General features: G+C 52.3%; 10 protein-coding genes across 10 annotated transcripts; 5 read left to right on the plus strand and 5 right to left on the minus strand.

Annotated features, from left to right (window-relative positions):
- Positions 1 to 1,323: 1,323 nt before the first annotated feature.
- MAA_04792 (proteinrelated to tol protein) lies at positions 1,324 to 3,867 on the plus strand (the record flags this gene model as incomplete). Its single annotated transcript, XM_007822888.1, has 1 exon — positions 1,324 to 3,867. The coding sequence occupies one exon, from the start codon at positions 1,324 to 1,326 to the stop codon at positions 3,865 to 3,867; it is 2,544 nt and encodes an 847-aa protein (XP_007821079.1).
- Positions 3,868 to 4,614: 747 nt separating this feature from the next.
- On the plus strand, positions 4,615 to 6,183 carry MAA_04791 (Cellular retinaldehyde-binding/triple function; the record flags this gene model as incomplete). Its single annotated transcript, XM_007822887.1, has 3 exons — positions 4,615 to 4,841; positions 4,962 to 5,103; positions 5,185 to 6,183. 3 exons carry the CDS (start codon positions 4,615 to 4,617, stop codon positions 6,181 to 6,183), a joined length of 1,368 nt encoding a protein of 455 aa, XP_007821078.1.
- A 398-nt stretch (positions 6,184 to 6,581) lies between these two features.
- MAA_04790 (magnesium dependent phosphatase) lies at positions 6,582 to 7,235 on the minus strand (the record flags this gene model as incomplete). Its single annotated transcript, XM_007822886.1, has 1 exon — positions 6,582 to 7,235. The coding sequence occupies one exon, from the start codon at positions 7,233 to 7,235 to the stop codon at positions 6,582 to 6,584; it is 654 nt and encodes a 217-aa protein (XP_007821077.1).
- Positions 7,236 to 8,384: 1,149 nt separating this feature from the next.
- MAA_04789 (Glutathione S-transferase/chloride channel) lies at positions 8,385 to 9,047 on the plus strand (the record flags this gene model as incomplete). Its single annotated transcript, XM_007822885.1, has 1 exon — positions 8,385 to 9,047. The coding sequence occupies one exon, from the start codon at positions 8,385 to 8,387 to the stop codon at positions 9,045 to 9,047; it is 663 nt and encodes a 220-aa protein (XP_007821076.1).
- Positions 9,048 to 9,539: 492 nt separating this feature from the next.
- Positions 9,540 to 10,374, plus strand: MAA_04788 (dopa 4,5-dioxygenase; the record flags this gene model as incomplete). The annotated part of the gene is made up of 3 exons (XM_007822884.1): positions 9,540 to 9,844; positions 9,920 to 10,002; positions 10,091 to 10,374. 3 exons carry the CDS (start codon positions 9,540 to 9,542, stop codon positions 10,372 to 10,374), a joined length of 672 nt encoding a protein of 223 aa, XP_007821075.1.
- Positions 10,375 to 10,604: 230 nt separating this feature from the next.
- On the minus strand, positions 10,605 to 12,423 carry MAA_04787 (major facilitator superfamily transporter; the record flags this gene model as incomplete). Its single annotated transcript, XM_007822883.2, has 4 exons — positions 10,605 to 10,930; positions 10,993 to 11,717; positions 11,763 to 12,239; positions 12,302 to 12,423. The coding sequence occupies 4 exons, from the start codon at positions 12,421 to 12,423 to the stop codon at positions 10,605 to 10,607; spliced, it is 1,650 nt and encodes a 549-aa protein (XP_007821074.2).
- Positions 12,424 to 13,540: 1,117 nt separating this feature from the next.
- On the minus strand, positions 13,541 to 14,473 carry MAA_04786 (inner membrane magnesium transporter MRS2 precursor; the record flags this gene model as incomplete). Its single annotated transcript, XM_007822882.1, has 1 exon — positions 13,541 to 14,473. The coding sequence occupies one exon, from the start codon at positions 14,471 to 14,473 to the stop codon at positions 13,541 to 13,543; it is 933 nt and encodes a 310-aa protein (XP_007821073.1).
- A 985-nt stretch (positions 14,474 to 15,458) lies between these two features.
- Positions 15,459 to 16,820, minus strand: MAA_10647 (uncharacterized protein; the record flags this gene model as incomplete). Its single annotated transcript, XM_011412365.1, has 3 exons — positions 15,459 to 15,729; positions 15,789 to 16,414; positions 16,470 to 16,820. 3 exons carry the CDS (start codon positions 16,818 to 16,820, stop codon positions 15,459 to 15,461), a joined length of 1,248 nt encoding a protein of 415 aa, XP_011410667.1.
- A 3,934-nt stretch (positions 16,821 to 20,754) lies between these two features.
- Positions 20,755 to 22,656, minus strand: MAA_04785 (Cytochrome P450 CYP5090C1; the record flags this gene model as incomplete). The annotated part of the gene is made up of 4 exons (XM_007822881.2): positions 20,755 to 21,379; positions 21,457 to 22,306; positions 22,395 to 22,400; positions 22,467 to 22,656. The coding sequence occupies 4 exons, from the start codon at positions 22,654 to 22,656 to the stop codon at positions 20,755 to 20,757; spliced, it is 1,671 nt and encodes a 556-aa protein (XP_007821072.2).
- Positions 22,657 to 23,633: 977 nt separating this feature from the next.
- On the plus strand, positions 23,634 to 24,200 carry MAA_04784 (GCN5-related N-acetyltransferase (GNAT) domain protein; the record flags this gene model as incomplete). The annotated part of the gene is made up of 1 exon (XM_007822880.1): positions 23,634 to 24,200. The coding sequence occupies one exon, from the start codon at positions 23,634 to 23,636 to the stop codon at positions 24,198 to 24,200; it is 567 nt and encodes a 188-aa protein (XP_007821071.1).
- Positions 24,201 to 25,101: the final 901 nt, after the last annotated feature.

Consider the following 25,101-nt stretch of genomic DNA (forward strand, 5'->3'; position numbering starts at 1 on the left):
CCTTGGTCAAATCACGATTGAGTCTTGGTGATGAGCGCAGGGGCACACCTTTCTGCTTGAACGGGGATGAACACAGCCCCATTTCGACTCCATCGCGGCATCCAGCAGAGACGGCAACCCCTGACGAACGGCAAGCTCGGCGACTAACACAATGCTGTCACGCTCCAAGCCAAGATGCGGGACTTGAGCCTCTGTCTCCATTGGCTCCATTCTGGCAGCCTTGGCGTTAAATCCGCCGGAAACTACGTCTGTAATACTTGGAAGTCGAGAGAGTAGGGGCTGTGCCGACAACACAGACTTGCATGTCAACGGGAAGCGGGCCAGGAGCGCCATGATGTATCTCCAAGGCTAGGGCAATGCCGGTGTCTGAAGCATCTCATGCTTTTTGACAAAATTTCGGGCTGGTCCACTCAACTGCCCAGGAGACCAGGGACCAGACGTGCTGGGGGCGCACCACGTTGGGCTTGGCCGCTGTCTGCGACTCTGCGTACAGGATGCACATCTACTCATGCACGATGGCAGCATGACAGCCCCAAACTGGCTACCAACGTACGGCTCGCAGTGGCGGAGTTGGCGGGGTCGGCATCAGCTTGTCCGGAGTACATGTTCCTGTGTCGTCTTGAAAGCAAACACAACTACAAAATGAGGCGCTCGGATGCAGCGCCGTCAGTCACTTCGCCTCATTAGCCAAGCGAAAGAAGTCAACCCCACAGGCACAAGGGAATGTGGCACTTGGACCCAAACCGAAGCGCCCAAAATGTCATCAGAGTGACACTGACCAGGTCTGCTGTCTGGCAGGCTGAACCTGGCCTGGTTCCTCAACGAATTGCCGTACATGGAACGGAGTAAGGAGTAGGTTACTTGATTACTCCATAGTGTTCAATTGGTGGCGCTCGATCAGAATAATCTGACCCAATCCACGGGGATGCCCCTTGATTTACGTCTTTATATTCTGTGACATCAGCCCCAGTGGTCAGCCTCCAACATTCTCACAGCATTTCGTTGCACTGAGCTCGCGAGTTCTGTCCCATAGAAACTCGTTAGGGCAACATCCTTTATAAATCAAGGACCAATTACGCCTCAGCACTAGTTCCCTCGGTCGACTGAAGTCGGGTGTGTTTGTGTCTAGCGCCACAGTCGAGACTCGACACCACAAGGGCCAGTGGCAGCCTCTTGTCTAGCCCGTCTGCTCGAGATTTCCCGGCTCTTTGAAATTTGGCACTATCTTGGCGATTTATCAGTTTCCGGATCTTTACACGCTTGAACCTTTTATTCTTTTATTTCTCAAATACACAACCGACGGCTGTGACCCATGCTCTGAACATGGCAGACAGCCTCAGCCCCGTGCCCCAAGGCGACCGGCCCATCCTGGAACGTCGCCGGTCCAAGAACCCGTTAAGGAATATGATGCAACACCTCACGGTAGAGCCACCCGACGACGATGATGGGTCACCACGCCGAGAATCTCTCATCCGACGCCTGAGCTGGCGCAAAAGTCGGAGTCCTTCAGCACACTCCGATACGTCCACTCCAACCTCTGCAACCGTCCGTAATGTTGACCGAGCCTTATGTACATCTTGCTCAAGTCTAGCTGTTGATATAGAGTCCCTCTTTGATGAAGTTGACTCTTCCTTTACCAAAGTCCTCCATCCGGGCGCCGTGGATGCCTTTGACAAGAAGGAGTACTTCATCTCGCGGCTTCGGGGGCTCGAAGAGGACAAATGGTCGACAACGTGCCCATTGTGCAGACTCTTTTGGTCAGTCCATGTACCGGGCGATGGGGAAGGTGATTATAACTTGTCTGCGTTTTCAAGTCGAGACACCAATTATCTCATCGACCCTATCAAAATGTTCGACATGGACCACCAAGCAAGGGTCAAGGCGAAAGGCTGGGCCCCTGGCTACCTGGCAGTTACACCAAAGAAGACTGGTTCTGGTGCAAAAAGCTGGGAGCCCCAGCCGGATTGGTTTCGAGAAAGAGGAATGCTATATAGGACGCTCCCCCCAGCGTCCCTGGAGCCATTCTCTGCGCGAGGACGAGTGAGACCTAATGAGAGGAGTACGCCAGAGCCGCCAGCCCTACTGACAGACTCGGCTTGGCTCCAGAAAGGAATCTGGGGAAGGGAAATTGGTCAATCAGCGGATATGTCTATTGCTCGTAACTGGTTGCAATTTTGCGACAGACATCACCAAGGACGATGTGGGCGTCGCCAGGTCGCACAAGAACTTGCGGGATTCAGACTCATTGACTGCACTCGATCCCCACCACAGGCGGTCGAGCGGCCGCTGAGTGAAGACTATGTTGCTCTGAGTTATGTATCTGGGAGCAACGTGACAGACCCCTGGCCAAAAGCAATACGGGACGCTGTTGCGGTGACTCAAGAGCTTGGATTTCGCTATTTGTGGGTTGATCGCTTTTGCATCGATCCAACCAGGTTGCAGGAAAGAATGCATCAAATTAGCCGTATGGATGAAATATTTGAGGGAGCTGCGGTGACCATTATCGCTGCTCATGGCAAGGACTCCATGCAAGGTCTGCCCGGCGTGGGCTCGACTACAAGGCTTGAGCAGCCCAAGTACAAATTTACCGACGGAAATGTCACACTTGTTTCCAGCATGCGAGATCCTCGGCTTGAAATTAAGGAATCGGTTTGGTATACACGCGGCTGGACTTATCAGGAAGGCCTGATAGCGAGGCGCCGCCTTGTATTTACAGGACAGCAGATGTACTGGGAGTGCGAGGGCATGTCATGCCCGGAAACCCTCGTCCTGCCACTTTCCGCGTACTATGACAGAGAGCAAGAAAAGATGTGCGATTTTGTACGGCCAGGCTTATTCAATGGGTTGTCTTACATTGATGGTAGCTGGGAAGTTTGGAAGAAGCTGCCGCAAAGCATGGAAGAGCCCAGTACCTTCAGCATTTTCCGAACCTGGGATCAGCATATTATTGAGTACACCAAGCGTCAGCTTACGTACGATGAAGACTCACTGAGTGCTTTCATGGGAATTACGAGACGCCTGGAGAAGACTCTTGGAAAGGACAAGCTCGGGAGCATTGTTGGGATCCCCCTATGGTGCCCAATCACCGATAACACGGCGCGTCCCGGGCCGGCTCGAACCAAGCTCCTGTTTGCCTTGACGACTAGCTTTTGGCATCACAAGGGAGATGAACAGCCGCAGAGAAGACGCCATTTACCCAGCTGGACATGGGCTGGCTGGCGAGGAGCAGTGCAACTATACTCATCCATTATCGTGATTGAGCAAGACGGCACCAGCAAAGAAAAGAAGCTTTTGAACCACCACTATGTGAGCGCCACGCAGTTGACTAGGAACGATGCTTCATCTGTGAAATGGGCATACTCGCCAGAGATGGCGGTCCTTGGCTCCAATGGCCAAGTTGTTTACGACTTCTCTGCCGCGAGTGGAGCTCCTACATTTCCCCCGGGCCGCTATCTGCTGCGCATTACCAACCCGTTGGTTCTCGATAAAGTCAAGGCACGGGTCCACAACGGCGGGTGGATATTTAACGATGTTTGTGTCGATGTACGACTCAGTCGCGGCCGGGGCACGGAACCGAGCGCAACTGCACCCTTGGCATCCGGCGTCAATAAGCCCAGTGCAATTCGAGAATACCTAGAGCGTCATGCTCGCGGTGAGCAAATGACAGTGCTGTGGTTTGTCGAAGAAGCCACCATTTTGCTCTTGGTTATTGAGAAGACTGAATCCGGATCCTGGGAGCGTGTTGGAAGGGCGCGAATGGGGTTCGGTGAAGACGCAAAGGACGTGGTGCGATGGTTTGGCAGCTTGGAAGTTATGATTAATCACCTCCCCCTACGTCGACTTGGATCCGACATTTTGATTGAGTAGACAATGTCCATTCTGGTCTTGCACGGTTGAGTATCAAGAGCCCTGGATAGTGACACATTGCAACTGGGAGTTTCAGGAGGGACATTGCTAGGCAGAGCATTTATGTTGGCAAGGCGCTAGGGTCACCATTGGAAGCCGGAGAGGCGGAACAGAAGATTGAGCAATGACATCTGAAGAGGAACAGGAACCTCATGTCGGCGAATTCAAGTCGGCCTGCACATCCAACCGTTGTGTATGGAATACGAAGTTAGCATTGTAAAATATTTGTAATCATAATACCACAGCATCTTTTTCGACTTGTATATTCTGTCCTGCTTCCTTCCCAAAACGGTACCACCAACGAGCACTCCTTCCGTCCCCGTGCGATCGAGGCGATGGTGTCAATTACCATCACAACGCCAGCGACCAGCAGCAACAGAGAGCCCTGAAACCCTTTACAGGCCATACGGTGAGACATCTGCGCCTTCAATCAAAGCCTCCCACGGTCATATCGGCCTTCGGGGCGCGACGGAGGGCGGGAAGCGGAAATGTCCATCCCCACACCACCTTTTAGTCCGTCTGACGGACCTTTGCAAATCTCCGTCAGTCCCAGCGTTTGTTAGAGAAAAAAAAGTGAGGTCAGCAAAATCAGAGCCTCACCAACTCCCACCTCTTTCCTCCCTCTTCCACCCTGAAACGGTCTGCAATCATCGTCTGCCCTGGCCATTGTCGATACAGCAGCTTCATTCCTCAACGGATATAACCGCCATGACGGCTGATCTTGCCCCCGCAGCGTCCGCCACATCCGGCACTTCCGTGCCAGCCACGCGGGTAAAATCGTCCGCATCGACGACGAGCCAGTTTGGATATCCGCGCGGACACTTGGGACACCTGAGCGGGCATGAGGCCGAGGCATTGGACAAGTTCAAGAATGTTTTGGAGGAGAGGGGCGCTTGGAAGAGAGAACCTGCCAGTCACGACGACCAGACGTTGCTGTAAGTACTAATCTTGCGCCGTTGAGGCGTCCACCGGATGGATGCGTCTAGGGGGCTCCAGACGGTGAATGACGTTCTTTCGCTTGGCCATGCTAATTTATTTTTTCTCCCCTCTTGTAGTCGCTATTTACGTGCGCGTCGTTGGGTAGTGGAGGATGCTTACAAGCAGTTCAAAGACACGGAGGACTGGAGGAGCGCGAATCACATCGACACGCTGTATCGCACCATTGAGCTGGATGCGTACGAGCAAAGCAGACGACTGGTTGGTTTTCCTTCCCGTGCCGCTTGACGCTCCACAGAAGTCGGCAACAAAAACTAACATTGAAATCCTGCGGGCCTCCAGTATCCGCAATGGACGGGTCGTCGCGATCGTCGCGGAATTCCCCTCTACGTGTTTGAAATCAAGAACCTCGACTCCAAAACCGTCTCCGAATACGAGCGACTCGGCGCCAAGTCCACCTTCTCCGACGCCCAGACCGATGGCAAGACAACCCCCGGGCTGCTGCGCCTGTTCGCGCTGTACGAGAACCTGACGCGCTTCAGCCAGCCGTTTTGCACGCAGCTCACGGACCGAGAGTTCCCCGACGTGCCCATCACCATGAGCACCAACATTGTGGACGTCTCGGGCGTTGGGCTGAAGCAGTTCTGGAACCTCAAGGGCCACATGCAGGCGGCCAGCCAGCTCGCCACGGCGCACTACCCCGAGACGCTGGACCGCATCTTCATCATCGGCGCGCCCTTCTTCTTCAGCACCGTATGGGGCTGGATCAAGCGCTGGTTCGACCCCATCACGGTGTCGAAAATCTTCGTCCTGAGCCCGCACGAGGTCAAGCCCACGCTCGAGGCCTTCATCGAGCCCCGCAACATCCCCAAAAAGTACGGCGGCGAGCTGGACTTTTCCTTTGGGCAGCTGAGCGTGCCGGACCCGAGCTGGGAGGGGGTCGTCGCGTGGGAGAATGGGTACTCGTCGTTCCCGAGCGGCCCCCTGCTGTGGGAGGACGTCGACGACGGCAAGAGAGCGGCGTGTGTCGCGCTGGGCAAAGACAAGGGCGCGGCTAGGAATGTGCGCATCTGCACGGTGCCAAAGACGTGGCCGGCCGAGGAGGACGCGCAGACGCAGACCGACGGGCAGGGGGAGGGGGCTGGGGTGACGGCGGAGGGGACCCAGACGAATGGCGAGGTGTCGGAGGGCACGCAGACGGCTGACGAGACGAGAGACGACGGCGCGCAGACTGAGGAGGCGGACGGGATTACGAATGGCGAGATTGTGGAGAAGTTGAAGCTGACGGAGGACAAGACTGCGGCTGCGCAGGTTGAGGTTGCGCCGGCTGCTGCTGCTTAGACGGACCACTTGGATGATTTTTGTGTATTTGCCTGCCTGGATCTAGACGCATTTGCATGCATACTGGGTATACAATGAGTTGGAACATGATGTAGTGGGATAAAAGGGGGGAAGGGGGGGCTGGGCTGTTAGGCACGGGTTATCTTGTCTTTTCCATTCCTGGATGTTGGTCATTGGACCGTTTTGAAAACAATTCTCAAGCGCATATTCTAGCAATACCCATAGGCGCAGTGTAAAGTCTATATATATTACGATTCGCGACATGTTTCAGTGGTGTTGCCTCTATTCTACGCAAATGTATCTTGACCACCGCGTGACGGTCCTCCAGTCAGGCGCCTTGAACATTCGACCTCCTCCTCTCCATAAGTCAAGCGAGCTTCATCGTCCAATGTCAAATGTCAAATACTGCCTTTTCGAACGCTCCTCCTCCTCCGCCAGTCGTCCACGCCCTTCTCAATCTCGGCCCAGCACACCCCGTCCCTGACCAACCTCATAGTAATCCCCAGCCGCTCCGTCTCCTGGTTCCTGCTCTCGTCGTCAAAGAACAAAATGTCCTCGAACTCGACGCCCGTCCTCCGCTGCAGCAGCTCAATGTGGCGGATCTTGCTGCCGGGGTAAATCTCCAGCCCGGCGTCGAAGACGTCCAGGGCCCGTCGGGGCCGCGAGTCTCCCTCCTGCGCCGGCGGCAGGTGCAGCATCTTCAGGAGGTCCCTTGCCAGGGCGGGCGCGTGGGTTCGCGACGCGACGCCGAGCTTGACGGGCGAGCCGGCGAGGGGGAGGAGCTGCAGGATCTGGGGGACGTCGGAGTAGAAGGTGTACTCTTCGCCGTGGCGGTCTGTGGCGAGGGAGTGCGCCGCGTTGGGCTTGAGCGGGGGCGTGACGTGTGTGTCTACCCAGAAGGGCCAGAGGGTGTAGTCGAGGTCGAAGACGATGAGCTTGGGGAGCGGGAGGGTTGGGTCCGTGAGTGACGGGGGGATCTGGGAGGCGGGCGATGCGGTGAGGGTCGGGGAGGCGGATGTGAATGACGGTTGCTTGGAGAGTTTGCGTGGCATTTTCGGCTACGGGTTGGTGGGAGGCCGAGGGATATGTTGGCGAGGGATGTGCGTGGCGTGTGCTTTGGTGTTGAGGGGTGCCATGGATCTATGGATGACGCAGGTGGGAGTCGAACGAATTGACATTTGGTGCCTGACATGACGAGCGCCACGGGAATGAATTGATGCATGTGGTGTCAATACGGAACAGTGGGGGCGCGCAGTCGAGCTGAATGTTGCCTCAATGCCGTCGTCTTGTTGAGTAAGTACCTGGCCGACATTAATTTTTGACTGGCGGTTTTGCGGTGCGCATCCGGCTGCAATGCCATGGTGCCGGGTTGGCGATACTTGGAGCCGTGAGTTGGGGCAATCTGGGGCAACGCGGCGTGGAATGATGTACTTGATCATTGATAAAAATGACAGGCAACATTGAATGCATGCATCACAGGTTTTGGGGCCAGCTATTTGCCGGGTTGGGTCTGGTAGATGAGGACAAGAGAGGATGGAATCCTTCTCTTTTTTTTCAGCTTCAGTCACCTTTCCTACGGATGCTTTGGGCCAGCGGCGAACTAATATTCATATATGCAGAGACAAACCAGAGTTTTTAGCAACATTCTTCCACCCGCGAAATACGAGCCCGGGAGCCTGGGAATTGCCGAATCCTGCAGCAGCCGGTGGATCCACGAATTCAATGTTCCTACAGCACGTGGCCGACAAGTCGACAACTTGACCCTGATGCCTCGCCTTGCGTATTATTACGTGCAAGGGCTGGTATAGGGCCCTCAAATCAAGGGTCATTGACTCACAGAAACGATAGAATGGGACGAATGGGGCAGCAAAAAAACTTTGACAACCTTGAATCGCTCCATGCCCCAGGAGGCAGATGTTGCGGATGTTGGAGATTGTGAAATGCCGGCCTCGATAGATGGAGTCGCTTCTTGACGTAACCGCGTTCCATAACCATGGCGCGCAGCGTCATCAAGCAGATGAAAGTGGTGCCAGGCACGTATCCACACGTAGCCTCCTAGCCAAGTTGAACCCGTCATCCATCTCTGGTGTTTTCAAGCTGGTCCTAGTATTCCGTCCTGTGCTCCTCGTCATCTTTTTCTCTCCTGCACACCATCCTCACCCACGTACATACACCGTACGCAAGAATACGCCTCGACAGCCATGGGTCTTACCGTCCACCACCTCGGCGTCTCGCAGTCCGAACGGATCCCCTTTCTCTGCGAAGAACTAGGCGTCGAGTACACCCTTAAGCTCTACAAGCGGGCGCCCACGCTCGCGCCGGACGAGTACAAGGCCCTCCATCCGCAGGGCACCGCGCCCGTCATCCAGGACGGCGACGTGACGCTCGCAGAAAGCGGCGCCTGCATGGAATACATCAGCCGCAAGTTCGCCAGCGGCAAGCTCTTCGTCGAGCCCTCCGACCCGGCGTACGCAGACTTCATCTACTGGTGGCACTGGGCCAACGGGACCTTCCAACCGACCGTGGGCAGGGTCATGATGGCGCGGGCTGCCGGCATGGCTGACGACCACTGGCTTGTCGCGCTGGGCCAGAGCCGACTCAAGGCCGCGCTGGGCGAGTTGAACAAGCGCCTGGGGAGTCACAAGTGGCTTGCGGGCGAGCAGTTTTCTGCGGCCGACGTCATGCTCATGTTTTCGTTGACGACGATGAGGTACTGGGCGCCGTATAGTCTGGACGGGTACCCTGGCATATTGGGTTATATTGAGCGCGTGAGCAGGCGGGAGGCTTATCAGAGGGCCATGAAGAAGTCGGATCCGGACATGGAGCTGGTCTTGGGGGCGGAGGCGCCGGCGTCGATTGTTTGAAGAGGCACTCGGTTGAAGGAAGCAGAGGCCCATGAGGATATGTAGCTTGGGCGGATGTGTTCGCGACTCTATTTACCGTGATTCATGAAAGCATTTGCCGCCGATGCTATGAGGCTTGAAGTGAAGATGGAAGCCGGCGTAGCACGACCTTGATGGATGTGGAGTGACCGTTGGCCAGACGGGTTGATGAAGTGTTTTGTGCTGTGTCTGGATGACCAACCCGTCCAACTACTCTGTACATCTGTGCTCGGCAGCAACATGACTGAGTAGCTGCGTGAAGATATGACGCCATGGCGCTGTTGGTAAGCCGAAGCCGAGCTCCAGTCGCCGGCGCAGCCCTAATACAGCCATCAATTGCCACAAAAGCCATTCGGCTGGAAGCGTCATTTATCAAATGACCTGCATCAATGCAGCGGGGCCTTGGCCCAGGATGGCCGTGATTCATGCGGGGGCTTGGCGGTCGCTGACATATCAGGGTTGATGCATGTCGCGATGCCGGCTTTATCAATCAGCACGCCATCGCGTCGACATGCTCGCCTCGCCTTGTCCATCTCCTGCTCCTGTTCCATCGCCAGAGCGCCAGAACAAAGGAACGACAAGACTGATACCCTCCCCAAAATGCCCAATCCCTGGGACTACACGTACGCCTCGCCGCTCGCCGGCTTTGAAGATGCGCCGCCGCTGCCCACCGACACAAACGACGACGGGAAGAGCCTCGTGAACCCTCCACGGGACGGACTGAGCGAGGCCTACCGCAGCTTCGCATGGCCCTTGAAAACGGACCGCCGCGGTGGCTTGTGCGTCGGAATCCCTCCATGCCGTTCCCCTCGACCCGGCGTCTTCCTGTCATGGTGCGACTGACATGCGCGCAGTGACATACATGTGTATTACTTGCAGCAGAACCCGGAGCAAGCCAAGTACGCACGCGAGCTTTGGGAGCGCATTCGACGCGAGTGTAAGTCAGCACCCTGCATGTGCATATATACCTATAAGTACTTGGTATGCACGCAACGTCTTGGTCGTGCTGACGGCAAACTCCCAAGTCCCGGAGCTGAGAGTGTACAAATTCTGGGATGTCCCCGTCGGGCCTCACCCGGTGGCCATGTTCGAGGTCAACGTCTTTACGCCCGCGCAGTTCGGGGCCTTTGTCGCGTGGCTCGCCATTTGGCGCGGACCCTTGTCTGCGCTTATTCACCCCAACACTACTGTGCACCAAGGTGAGGCGGCCAACGAGGTCGAGTTGCGGGATCACACGGAGCGCGCGATTTGGATGGGCGAGAGATTGCCGCTGGATTGGGCGCCGTTCAGACCTCAGTCTCACGAGTAAAAGGCCAGGCCGGTAATGTGAGTTGTCTCTGTGCTGTTTATTTTGTGCTAGCACAAATCAGACCGTCATAATGAAGACATGGAGCCTAGGAGCACAAATAATCGTACTAGTTACCCTAATATCTTATTGACGCCATCATTATTTCAATCGTGACCCTACGCCGTTATAAATGTCACCGACTAGCACCAAAACGAATAGTGGCATTCATCATACCTCGTCATGCTTCCACATCATTCATTCTCATCGCCCGTCCTTCTTTCCGGGCTTGTCCGGGGCCCCTCAGGTTCAGACTGATTGTTGCGGCGCAGCCAGCACGCGACAAGTGCTAGTATCACTGCAGCTCCCGAAACTGCCGTTGCTACCATCATGTCCGTTCGAAATGCCTCTGCAAATGCCATCTTGACCGACTGGCTTTGTGAACCAGGCGCCTGGGACTCTCGTTTCCCGACAGGCAGCAGGCCTCCCTGTGTCTTGGTCCGGAGTATCGCTGTCGACGCGGCGATTCCCAAACTGCCGCCAAATATACGCAGTTGAGCAAGAATGCCCTGAGCCGGTGCTAGTTACTATTAGCAACAACAACTTGACTCATTGGATAAGTTGATACACGCCGCTACTTACCGTAATGCTTTGGCGCCACCTTGATAGATGCAATCATTGTGCTTGACGACACCGTGAGGCCGAAGCCCATTCCACATAGCGCAATGAACCCCAGCAGCTTCGCGCCATCAAGCTCCTGGGTGGACAATGTCGTCAACAGTCCACAGCCCAATACCATTAAACACGAGCCTGCTAATAGTGTTTCCGTAATGACCGGCGTCTTTGAGTTGACTGCGCCACTGACAAGGCTGCCCAGAGCAACAGCAACCAGCATTGGCAACAGCATAACACCAGCCAACAGAGCAGATTTGACCCCGACGATTTGGATCCTCAGCGGAACAATATAGATCAAGAGCAAGTATGGCAGCCCCAGGAGGAGGGTGTTTATCACCCCAGAGGTATACACGACGCTGCGAAATATTCCAAGAGGCAGGACTGGGATGAACCGTCTCGACAGGCGGTATTCAACGCCGTATTCCCAGAGCATCAAGGCACCCCAGCATACGACGCCCACGACAAGGGGTGCAATGAAGACGGCCGAGCCCCAGCTGTTGCCGTGGGACGCGCTTCCGGATGTTTGCCCTGCGTTCTGGAAAGAAAAGACGACAAGAACGGCAGCGGCAACGGTGAGGAAAGCTCCAGGGCAGTCCAGTTGTTTCCACGAGTGCCTTTCATGATGCGGGAGGTGTCTCCGATTCGGCCAGCTGACGACGAACGTGGCCAACGATGCCGCCCCGATGGGACCACTATATACACATGTCAGCGGTAGGTCCCGTGTTCAGCCAGATGACGAAGAGACATGCTTGATCCAGAAAACCCATCTCCAGCTCGTGTAGCTTGCCAGCAGGCCGCCCAGAACCGGGCCCAACACCCCGGACATGGCAACAACCAGGCCAATCATGGCGGCAATATACTGCCTCAAATGAGCCGGACTGAGCTCCGACAGCATGACCATGGACAGGGAATACAGCCCCGAGCCGCCTATGCCCTGAAGCGCCCGAAACGCAATGAGCTGATGCAAGGTCCGGGCGAACCCGCATGCCAGCGAGAAGGCCACGAAGACGACGTACGCGACGACAAAGGCATCTCGGCGCCCGGTAATGTCTGATATGCGAGAGAAGACGACAGAAAATCCCATGTACGCGAGGGTGTAGGAGAGAGCGACCCAGTTGACGCTGTCGAGGTCACGGAACTCGGTGCCCACGGCGTAGAGGCATGTGGCGACGATGGACGTGTCCACCATGGAGAGAAAGAGGCCCAGACATACTCTACAATTGTATTTGTTTTTGCGGTTAGTTCTTTTCGTTGTGATGGGAAGCACTTTGCTTACCCGACGCATAGGATCCAGAAGCGTCCTAGAGGGATTGGCGGCGGCTTGGTGCTCTCCGTCTGGACTGTCGATGTAAAGGAATGGGCAGAGGCTCGTCCTTCATGCCGGCCGTGTTGAGACATGTGCTACGAGAATAAACGGACCGAGGTGAAACAAATAATGTCGAAAAATGAAGTCTTTATTGCTTTGTTTTTGTGCCATGTGAAAGCATATTCGTGTTCTATCTGGTATAGTAGCATCTTTAAGGGGCACGGAATAGTTCAGGCCGCCGGGAATAATAAAAAAAAAGTGATGTGCTTACTCGCCTCGGGCACAAGGCCCGGCAACTTTCCAGAAACCTATTCGCAATCGCTTAAGCCTGCCCAATCATGACCAAACACCGACATCTGGAGCATCTGGAGCATCTTCACGGTGGAGGGGGAGTGGGGAAGCGCGGCGACAGCTTTGCGGCTACACAAAGCTTCAATTGGGCACCACATCAGCTGAATACTATTGATACATACTGTTGGCTCGTCGACGGCACCTTTGGTCTCACTCTCACTTCTCACTGTCTTGCTGACAGCTGTGGCTTCCTTCGCACTCGCTTAGGAGTGACAGATTCGGGAACATGCGCTAGCAAGGCCAATCGGGGTTGGAAGCGGAGGCGGGATCGGCTTTCCCGTCGAGGTGAAATCGGGCTGTGCCTTTACGGGAAATTCCATTTCAGGGTAGCGCCAGGGGAGCATTACGTGAGGATGTTTTGATACTGTCGTACGGGGAGGGACATGATAGCCGAATGATCTCTGCCTTGGACTTTGTGACTCCAGATCGTGGCCATCCTCCCTGGTTCTTTATTCTAGTCCTTGAGAGATGCTGCCGACATGCAGCCTTGGCACCAGTGTGAAATTGTACTCCGTACATCCTACAAGGTTACATTGCCCGTGTGCACGATAAGACACGTTTGATCCCCGAGAAAATATCGTGGTTGAGCTTGTCTTGTTGCCGATGGGAGAAAATATTTTGTATCCAAGAGTCGACCAGTCTGTTGACTGGGCCCAGAATTTGGTATTCCCGGTACCAACACTATTTATGGAGAGTTTTGCTTCTTGTTCTTCTTTTTTTTTTTTTTGTCCTAATATTCGCCAGGTGACGGGCTCGTAGGTGTTACAAAAAGATCATTTCCGCAAGCTCAGTATTGCGAGAAGATGTCGAGAAATATACCAAGGCAGCCAGCCACACACACCCCAAGGGCTGAACTTGTTACACATGGTCCAGGATTCCTGCTGGGCAATTCTGCAATGCCAACGATCGCCATCTAGCCCACTGTTCTACCATGAGAGGATGCGCGTCCGGTTTCTGCTCCCGCAGCGTCTGAGTGTCGTGCATCCATGGCTTGCCAGCGGCAGTGAAGTGAATAATAGCCGCCTGGTCATACAAAGCCCGTAGTTGTTCGTCTGTCGCATTGCCATTAGACCTAGGGCCCATCCACAGGGGAATGTTCCAATCTTCCCAGTGGCTATTGAGCGTCACGTATCGCTCGCTCAATCGATCTCCTCGCTCGGCGAATAGGTCGTTGATAAGGTCCATGTCGTACTTGTCAGACTCTATACTTGTCGCAGCGCCCTTGACCCTATCCCACATCGGTTTGCCTGGCTGGATCAACATGCAAGTGCTGGTGATGGTAGCATTGCTAATCCAATAAGCGGTTGGAGCCATAAAATCCGTCATTTGAGTGTCGAAAATCTTGTCCAGGTTTTGAAGTATTAGCTGGTCGGCGTCGAGCGCCAGCAATCTCCGGATCGAAGAATCGTATTCGTGCAATTTAAAGGCCGCTAGTTTTAAGAGACATCCCTTGTAGTATGAGACGCTGTTTGCGTGAAGTGGCAGAGGCGTTTCATGGATCATGTTTACATTTTTCGCAGCCAGAGCGTCTTGCATGGCTCGGGAAACACCATCAGATATAATGGCGAAAATGCGATATCTTGTGCCCATTAAATGCTGCAGGATGTGCGCGTTAACCAGCACTGAGCAGGCATATTCGTCGCTGTCGGCGTAGAAGACATATGCATTATATGCGCTTGGCGTGTCATGCACACGGAGAGTTTGCCAGACAATACAGATGATTATGAAAACAGGAACACACAGCAGTAATAGTTGAATATGAAACTTGGGTCGAGAGCAAAGGACCAGCATTTTCGATATCGAAGTCCATGAGGTAGAGAAGGATAGCAACAAACCATGGTGGGATGACTGTGAAGTAAAAGTGCGTTTGTTCAATACATATATTTCTTTGCACTTTGGCTTGTACGAAGTGAATGACTCGGAATTCTAAAAGCAGCCAATAAACACGGAAGTAATTTGATGCCAAGAGGTCGAGTTATTGAGGCATCATAAGGCGCTGCTCCTCCACTATTTAATGGACGTTGGTTGTATGTGGTTGTAAAAGTTGCATAAAGATCCAAGATTAGTCGTCGTATTCCGTAATGATTGTCCTAAATACCGTCCCCAGGCACCGCTGGACGCCAGGGTGTTGTGGATAACAGCTTCTGCCTACTAATAGACTATTAATATAGAATTAATGAGAGTAAAATTTACGGAGCAATACGAGATATAGCCCGAAAGTATCCCTTTAAAAGTCGAGCACCTTATAGGGGCCCTGCTGCCCCACGGATTGTGGTGGAACAAAGCTAGTACTAAGTACTTAAAATAATATAATAGTGTCTGGTGAGATTAGGATCCTCCGCCCGGAGCGAGGATATTGGGACGGGTTTGCCATTATGATTTCCCACGGCTTTACTCTATTCTATTCAATCGTTAAATTTGTTAATTGCGCTAACAGCCAACAAAGTTATTGCCAGGCTTAGATGGCCGGCTTCATGTTGAGGCTCCCGCTTGCCAGAGTGGCCTCAACTTGTTTGTGGAACCCAGACTTGTCGTAGAGGCAAGGGTTGAGCTTGGCATTGATGCGAAAAATACGTGAGGGCGACTGGGTCCGGGTAGCAAGAAAATAGAGTTGTTGCAGTCTTGCAGACCATGGTTCTTGGAGGGATGGGTATTCCTGAATAAGCACGCTCGGATAAGGACACCTTGATTTTCTCTCGACATGAGGTCGCATGTTTCCCCTTCAAGATGTTGTCTTGTGCGTCTGTATACCTCATGCTGCAATTCAGTACCAGGTTTAGCCAAGAAACCCTTTGTTGCGCTTCATTGTGACTCGTTTGAGATTTCCAACGATTCTCAAGCCAAACCAACCGGCGCCGGCAATACACGTAACGGAACCTGCTGACACCACCACGAAGCCCAAATCTGCCTCGGTAAGCACATTCTGGATGTTCATTCCATAAAATGAAGCCACAAATGTGCCTGTTCCCAGGGCCAGTGTACAGGAGATGAACTTCAAATGCAGAAGCATGAGCGAATTCCGGTTTGTATCTAAAATTGTTTGCACGCTGACATGCTGTCGTCAGTGTGACCCGAGACTGGGTGTTAATCTGAATTGAACGCTTACATGTCATCCGTATTCTTGATCATTGAGGTCAAGCTCTGTGCATCCTGTGCAATTTCATCGCATATAGCGTAGTACGATTCCAACATGGACTCCACCTCAGAAAGGTCCTCAGGCCCATGGACATTCTGAGCGTTGTCCGTTAAATACAAGGCAGAAAGGCTGTCGTTGCTCTCAAGGATGTCATCTAAGACTGTCCGCACAAGTTTTGCCTTGTGTTCAAACGCACTGGCCTGCTTGGACAGCTTCAGTAGCATACGGAGCTTCTGTCGATCGATGTTCTCCTCGAGTTCTGCGAGAAGACTGATGACTGGAGTACGCACAGATTCCAATTCATTCCCTAATTCGATAACAACCGCATTAAGAACTGCATCTAGAACTTCAAACTCATATGGTGGAGGTGCAACTCCATCAGTACGGTCTGGTCGCATCTTGGTTTGAAGGTCTTCCACAAACGAGGCTTGAACGCTTGACGTGCGTGTGCCGTCCATGTCGAAAAGCAAAACGCGATCTCGTTTAATTAAGACCTTTAGGTATAGGAGATTCAGTAGTATAACTGTAGGCCGTATGTCGATATGGGGCAAGTTTGATGTATCAATCTTGCGCATGTCACGGGGGAGCAGCCCGTACTGACGGCCCAGCTTGTTAGCTTACGGAGTGATTTTGAAGGAGTTGCATGCTCACTCTCGTAACAAGTTCAGTCTTCTTCAGCCTCCCGTTTGCAATCAATACCTGGCCCATTGGCCCGAATTCCGTACATCTTAATAGTGGCACAAGGCCAGCCTTCCTCGGTTGGTGGCTCTGGCGATGCAGCGTTGAGCTTTTGCTGCTTCTTTTCTGGTCTCCAGCATCCTGCGGCTGGGACAACCACCTCTGCAGAGTTGAAGATGAACGATGTCTTTCGGCACCATTGAACCTGGCATGGAACGGCCGAGCCTTGTAACTGTGCCAATCAAGCAGCCTGGCAAGGAAGCAATTGCCACGGCCGTTACGTCGCACGTTATTTTGCGCAAATAGCCGCGTCCCCCGTGGCATTGATGTCGGAATCTGGGCCACATGCATACATTGACATGTAATGGTCGTTGCCTGCAGTAATACCTGAGAAAACTCGAAGAGACGCGACGCGTTCACCTGAATCCACATTCTGCTCCGTCAGGGGAAAAGATATGGCGTGATAAATGACAGCCCCTATCTGATCGCGTCGATATTGATCGTGACGTCCATATTCTGGTACTCTGCTGCCTCTTGGAGCCAACGCAGCTCAATTAATTAGCAGCCCGTATACGAACGCAAATAGGCCAAGTTTCGACCGATGTCATCTCTGGCCTAGGCGTATTTGTGCAACCTGGTGAACTTGGCAATCTCTCCGCTGTGGGCCAGTGGAGACGATGCTGACATCTTTTGCCCCCTCGCATCTTCCAGCAAGCCTTTTACCTGTGGCGCGGTTTGATGACGCTGTTGTGGGATTGAATGTGCGAGGTCAGGTAGAAGATCAAGTTTGCGAGGAAGGTCAAGCGACTAGATCTAGGTACGTACCTAGTGGTATGAAGTAGGAGAGTGCCCACAGCTCTTAACACCAACACGGCAGGATCGCGATGATGCAACAAGATGCGTACTGGCATTAAAACTCCTGCTAAGAGGAGTAATAAAAGGTCATCTAGACTAATAATAAATTGAGTTTCAATTATGTGATGCTTGTGACTATGGTAGTATAGTATTCGTGGGCTCATTGAAGAAGCAAAGTTGGAAGGCTTTTCCGCAACAAGGAACCAAAAACACGACATTCCAAGAGCTACCCTACAGCTTCCAAACTTGAGTAGTTTGTCAAACTTTGACAAGGCACGTGTAGTCCTGTAGCATGCGACGTCAGCCTTTTCTCCATACGAAAACGAGATCAAAGGAGGAGTGTCGATCGTTTCACGGCTAACGATGCTGCTGACGGACGCGGGCATGGCGCTGCCGCTGTCAAACAAGGGGGGAATTACCGCATGCCAACATACTTGACGTTTGTCCACCGCTTGGAAAGGCTCAGAGCCAACGGTCAAGTTCGGAAGCATTTGATCCCAGCCAACGATCGTTGTTGCACACAGAGGGGTCCTGATATACCTCTGCGTTGCGGTGCAGCATCCTTGGTTATTATGCGTCTTCTTGCATTTCTTGATTTGCGATTCTTTGCCATTGGCAGTTCCGTGCACAGTAGTACTGCTGCCTGGCCGCACTTGCCCTGCTTGTACGCACTTTCCTTACCGGACACAGATGCCATCCATCACAACAGGGAATAGATGTAATCAGCTTAGGCTCCCATGACCCCAGCATTTCCCCTCTCGATTGGTTCCCATCATTACTGTCAATATCCTCATCACCTTCGCCAACACGATTCTCTCAAACGTTTCAACAGGTTGTTGTCGAGCATGTCCTCTCCGCCGAGCTGGGAGGGAGAGCATTCAGGTCCGCAGCTGGAGTGAGTTCTAAAAAAAGCCCCCCAAGAGCTCTTCCTGCGCTTCTCAAACCGAACCGAACTCGTAGTTTGGTCATTATTTATTCTTTTGCAGTCAAAAATGGCCCCGATGCATGTGTTTTCACCCATCGCGAATGGTTCTTATCCGTTCTAGACGACTGTCTGCCAGCTTGCGCCACCAAAGTCGCCGTTGAATTTACGTTGGATGACGTGGCTCAGGGCCATGGCTCCTACAACGCCGTCAGAGTCCTTGTGCTCAACTTGCTAGCCAAGTCCCTGGAACGTCAAAAATCTTGTTCCTCACCATCGGAGCTGATTCTTTGCCTAGGGCCCCCCGGCTTCGATTATATGGGCGGGTCATTAGCTGGAAGGAAGCGTCATGAATAATGTAAGATGATTTATACCCATGTCGGACGATTGGGCCTGTGCTTCAAGTGGTTGCAGGCTGTCGCGCTCGCTGCCCTCGATCGAGACAAATGTCGAGACATCGGCTTGTCCGCCAACTCATTCTTGAGCGCGTCACTTCTATTTGGTGACAGCAAAGCAACGAATAATGAAAGGGTTGAAGATATTCCCTGATTACCTTTATCGCGCAACTGCTCACTGTGGGATTGTGAGTCAAGTAACCCAATGGCTTTCCAAAGAAAGGGGGCACATGATTCTTCCACTTCTGCGCTCTATCGATGTATTGGCGGTCGCAGTCACCGCGGTTAACGACAGATTTGTCGAAACAAGAATTGCACGTCGCTTTTCTGTGAGCTCTTGGAACGCTCTTTTAAACACATGTAGCCCTCAATCAAGTTCAGTCGGACCCTGAGCAGTGGGCACCTTCCATGAATAGCCCCTCCGTCTCACGAATAATGATAGTCGTCGCAAGAAGTCAAAGAGATCATCACCGGGATGGTCAAAAGAGTCACAAGTTTATACTCACCAAGGCATTCTTTTTAGAGCATCTAGAGACTCACGTGCAACAGGTTCCTCGACAGATGTCATCGAGAACCCGCGACTTCAAGTCTTGCATCCTCCTTCGCCCCCAGCCCAAGTTTTATTTGATCAGTCATGGTCAAAAAGAACTCTTTTCAGCTGGATACTAGTAGACCATGTCTACGCCAAGCGGAAAAACACGAGGTCCCGTAGCACCGAAGCTTTGTAGTCCTGAAGCATCTGACGCTCTCCTGATTTTCTGCCAGGAATAGGAGAACGAGTCCAAGAAAGAGGATGGAGCTTGTGATTCACTTCACTTTCGATGGCTACGATAAACACAAACCATTACAGCTTCACATCGGGTTAACCAAGACAACGAGCCCAGCCTAAACTACACAAGTACGCAATTTGATCAGGGACAACAAAATTTAAGACGACATATTACCACGTTGATTAAATACGGGAACATTCCGGAATCTAGTGTGTTGAATATTTTCCGCCGTCTCCCAACTATCCAGCATGCTGACTTGCGGTGTAATCCTACTTCAGTCCACGAGACTGGCTTGAATTACCCCCATTGAAGCTTTGCTTTTGCTTGGAACCATCAAATCTCCTGAGCCCTGTTCATCGAATCTTTTAGGCGGGGTCCACGATTCCGAAAGGCGGCTCGCTCGGTCTATTTTTCCTTCGGTCCTCTGTTCGCTTCGAGCATTGTATGTCTAGGGGCTGAGCACGGTTGTCCTATGCTTTCAAAAACGCCGAGTTCTCGATAAGCAGACCATAACAAAGGAATATGGTCTCTAACGACTTTACCCCATGGCCGATTTCCTCCGGGATACCCTCGTGATCAGGAAAGCGTTGGGCTCAATCAGCCTGCTATTATTTTCCACGCCTGTGGCGAAAAGATTACAGAGCTTTTTAACCACTGGGGGCTCAACCAGGTCGAGTCTGAAAGAGAAACGAACTAGCTCAAACAATGCGCCATCTCCTCGAAGAAATGGTATCGACATGATTAGGCGTCTTGTGCTTGTTGCGAATCAGTATGTACTGTGCTCCATCCCGTGCACCAAAGTCGACGAATCATATGGCAGTATAATACCCTACTAATAGTCTATAGATAGCTTCTGAATGGCAATAGATATCCCTGCCAGATTTGCCAAGACGTTGATTTCTGCCTCGAATGTCATTTACATTGAGAAGAGATTGACGTCTCATCTCACGGATTTGAGAAAAATCGGACCCGCAGTCGATGAGACGAGCGTGGCTGAGCATGATACACCGGATGAGTACAGAAGATCAGATGCAGAAAGTGTAAGTCCTATTTTCTTTAGCAAGATCTAGTGTCATTTTGGGTTATATTCTCAGGGAGGATAAGAATTGATAGAGCAATAACTCCCCCTTCTTCTCTGTACGTGCACTTGCCAGTTTGTCTTCACTCATATTAATCGGAATTCTTCCAGCTTAGAGCCTACAAGTGTATTCGTTGAATGATAAGCGCTAGCACTTCTGGATTATCATCTTTACCCTTCACGGCATTTTGCCCTGCAGCCTTTTATTCCAATTTCCACTGGAGTCCATAGCATTTGGTCATGTGGCCGCGGCCTTTCTCGGTGTCAGTCTGATGCGCATATCATGGCCAGGTTTGACGCCTGCAATGCCCAAGAAAGGACTCCAGTCATCCGCTTGAGGCATGTCCTGGGACCCTCCGGCCATAGATATGTCGAAGCGTCTTAGAAGAAGCGCCACAAGGATCATGACAACCCTTTTGGTGATGAAACGACCCGGGCAGATTGTGCTGCCGCCGCCAAAGGGACGGAAATGCTCCAAGCGTACCCGCTTGTCTTTCTTCGGTTTAGTATTGAGAAACCGTTCCGGGCGAAAAGTCATGATGTCGTCGCCAAAGATGCCTTTGTCGTGATGGAGCTGACGATATGGAATAATCAGGGGATTGCCAGCTCGCAGCATGCGACCGCCAAGTACTGTATCGGCCGACACAGTACGCATAGACGCCGCGACGCCTGTTAGGCGTAGAGTCTCATTCCACATCGCATCGAGTTGATGGCAGTGCCGATGGAGATGGACAAGGTCCGTGATGGTGCCTTCGGGCCCGAATGCGCCAGCCGTCTCAGTACGGATTGGGTCGATAAGTGATGGATTGGAAAGAAGGTGGCAAATCAACCAGAATGCAGCTTTTCGAGTGTTTGTATTGGCACTTCATTTCACAATCAGCCATGTTCTGGTCAGAGCCAGGGCGGTGAGGAAGACGTGAAGAACGGAAACAAGACGAACCCCCAGTAAAGAATGAGCGCAATAGAAGCTATGTCTTCGATTGGAATGCCTATAGCACGCAGCCTATCCTCAGTCGAGTCAAGAGCCCAGCCCTCCGCATCGTTTCGCATCTCCCCTGGAAGGTTATAGAAGGCTTTTAGAGCTGTTCTCAGGTAATCACGCTTTGCAATCGTATCCCGGGCCAGAAAAATGGGGAATTGATAGAGAAGCTTCCAGCTCAGATCGTCAAACTCCAGAAACTTCTGGGGTAAGTCAGGATCAAGGCGGTCAAGGGCGCTGCCAAAGAAGGCCCTCTGAGCGGCTCGCACATGCAGATCCGCACACCAATTCCAAAGAGACATCTCGACAGATCCCGTTTGACTGGGCACCTCTCCTCCAAGGAGGTCTGGGTATCGATAACGGCTTTCGAGCACAGCATCAGGTTGTACGTGGCACTCCAAGTAAGCAAGCTGGGCGCGCTCGAGCGCGTCGAGTCCGGGGCCTGGCTGCAGTTGCGCGATCTGCAATTCCTTCGCAAGCTTGGCGACTGGCTTACCCTGTGTGTTTTCAGGATCTTTGATCCTCGCTGGTAGTTGTGCGAAGATTTGTTGCACACTTGCCCCAGAGGTTCCCATGCTGATGAATATATGATGGTAAAACTCATCAAAGGTGAATGTACGCGTGTTACGATATACCTCACTCACATCCTCAGCCCGGCTGACAAAGTACACGCTGGTTCCAAACAAGGTGAGCTGCAATGGCTCATTGGTGTTGTGAAAGTGCTGCCTTTTGAGTATCATCAGTCTCTTCGGTTCTTTGAGAACTTTAAGATTCCATTCATATTTGCTAACCTCGCTGTATTGAACAGTTTCTGCGAGTTATATATGAATGATAGGCCATGACCTCGAGTTCGTCAGGACGCGAGCCGCATATAATGATGGATAGAATTTTGGTCTTACCAAGAACTGCGAAAAATATGCACGTTAAGACAAACGATATTCACACCATCCCTTGGGACCGCCATTACTTACCAGGTATCCAGTAGGGGTATTCCTTTACCTCCAGAGTAGAAATTCGAGGTGTGATAATGAATCGCCAGCACCACCAAGAAGCCCAGCATACAATAGCAGCAAACCAGACAGCAAAGGAACGTTGTTCCTGAAACCACCTTTGCACGACTTGCCAGCCATTGCTGACAAGCAGTGCAATTTCCGCCGACATTGCAGCAAGCAATGGCGCAAGCAAGCAAGTACCAGGATAATGGAGCGGACAGAGCAGTCTGCTGAGTTAAACTAACATGATTTCAGTCATCTGTTGTGCGGAAATATCTCACTATTTATGCATTAAATGTCCAAGGTCCCATCTGATGAGAGAATTAAAAGGTGATATGCTACCAGACGAAAAGCAGAGCTACTTTTCGAGCCGGTCGCATCACACACATCCGAGCCAACTCAGCCTCAATCTTTGAACAGAGGGAAGTCCCAGGTGCACAGTGCAAACGACGTGCATATTTCCTGAACCCCATCGGCCGAACTGCATATGTGTTGCATCTCTCGCGTGCGCGCGTCTTGACGAGATGGACTGATGCAATATGCATGCGAGTCTAGAAAGCAACTCTATATGTGCGCTTGTGCTGACTCAAAGCATTGGCATGTTGCTTTGAAACCCTTCACTGTGACATTACTGTAATGACTGCCATTTCTCACACTATCTGCAGCAATACGGAAGAGTTCTCAATGTCCGCTGTACACTTGGCTCACAATATTCATTTTTAGCCAACCCATTCCCTGGTTCCGGAAGCGATCACGACCCAAGGGTCGCACAGTTCTCTCAGGCCTCTGTCTACTGTCTGCGGGAGGCCATGGGCACTCACAGCGTCACGTCGAGCAACAATTCGGTGGGCAATATTAACCTCGTGTCTTTGGAGTCATGGCAAGCCTTTAATTGAGACACTGTTGGAGACTGACAGTATAGTTTGTACGTGTTGACTTGCTTGCAACGCATTACAATTGCCAAAGTAGTCTACAACAGTCAGCATTCGCGCCCTTGGCACAACATTGCGACAAGCAAGGGCGGCAATGACAGATGAGTCACGACTAAGCAGGCATATATTTAAACAACAAAAATATCCACTTGCCAAAACATGAAGCCAAACACCGCTCGACCGTATATCCTCGTCCACGGACTCGACACTCCCCATGGCCTCTCTCGCCCTCCAATTCCGCGTCGCAGATGCCGCTGATGCTCCGCAGATCCAGCACCTTGTAGAATCCGCCTTTCGAGCAAGCGACCCTCGTCAAGATTGGACTGGCAACGCCGAGCTCGCGTCCCACTTCTGCCTCGCCATGGACGAGGTACAATCGAAGCTCATTAATCCCGACGTTGTCACCCTCGTGGCCCACGACGCAAGCGACCCGGCGGCCCTTGTCGCATCCATCGAGGTATCAAAGCGTGACGGCGCGGGCCGCCTGTCCATGATTGCCGTCGATACGTCCCACCAGCAGGGCGGCGTGGGGAGACGGGTCCTTGAGCATGCCGAAGACTACTGCCGCCGGGCTTGGGGCGTGGACAAGTTTTCGTTGAATGCTCTTTCTACGCGCAGGGCGCTCATTGAGTGGTATATGCGCCGAGGATATGAGAAGACAGGAGAAACGAGCCGCTTTCCGGCCGAGAGATTCCCTGAACTGTGTCTTCCTGAGGATATATGTTTTGTTGAGCTGGAGAAGAGCTTGAAATGGCATAATTCCCTTCCACCACACCGCTAGTGAAAAAGTCGTCACCATTCATCCACCGGAACTTCTAAGTTCTGGTATCAAACACCTCCAATCAATCTCTTTCAAAGCAATAACTGAATATAACCAGATTCTCGCTAACCTTGCTTCCACTCAGCTATGCTATTTAAATTGGAACCTCGTCAAATGCCCAGATGCATCCGTGATACGACTAGACCGACTGGGAGCTAAATGGTTTCAGCGCCAGTGATTCTCCATCAGCGGAAGTGCATCACCTTCCTAATGGGGAAAGTCCAATTCCTGATAAGCTTCTACAAGTTCAATACCTATAGACCTGCCATGCAGAAAACAATCAGGTTCGGATGCACATACGACGTACAATACAGATGGAGGGATCGCAAATTATGTTGACGAATGGAAATACTCGGCTTAACAAAATCTCGGATAATATTTGAGAGATGCAACTGTATTTCGGTCAGCCGATCTCAAGGTGTCTTGCCAGCGTTTCGTGCGCTGCATAACATTCGACAGATTACATCTCGGGCTGGTCTCACAACCCCGACAATAGTATCCTACAAGCTACAGTTATGGTGTCAGAGACGCACCTCGTTAGCGTGGTCAAAGTTGCTCGGCTGGTAGTCTCGAGTCAGAACACGCGCGAATAATTGACTCTCTACCCGGATTGTTAGACGGCTCGAGTCATTGTTTAGTCATTGTTTTCCGTTGTACAACCAGCCAGTGACGATCTACATCAGCGACGCGATTTTACATCATGTACTCCGTACGCGACTCAGCCTCACCATGTGCCGGGTTCCGAGAGCCGTGAGCTCATGAGCTGCAGTGCCCGGACCTACGGGGCCAACGGCTTAGCCTAGAATGGCAGCTGTATTGCCTTTGCGTCTTCGTATCTGGCGCCGCACGCTGAGTGGTCGTG

The sequence above is a fragment of the Metarhizium robertsii genome (genome assembly GCF_000187425.2).
Source record: "Metarhizium robertsii ARSEF 23 chromosome Unknown MAA_Scf_1, whole genome shotgun sequence".
Taxonomy (NCBI): domain Eukaryota; kingdom Fungi; phylum Ascomycota; class Sordariomycetes; order Hypocreales; family Clavicipitaceae; genus Metarhizium; species Metarhizium robertsii.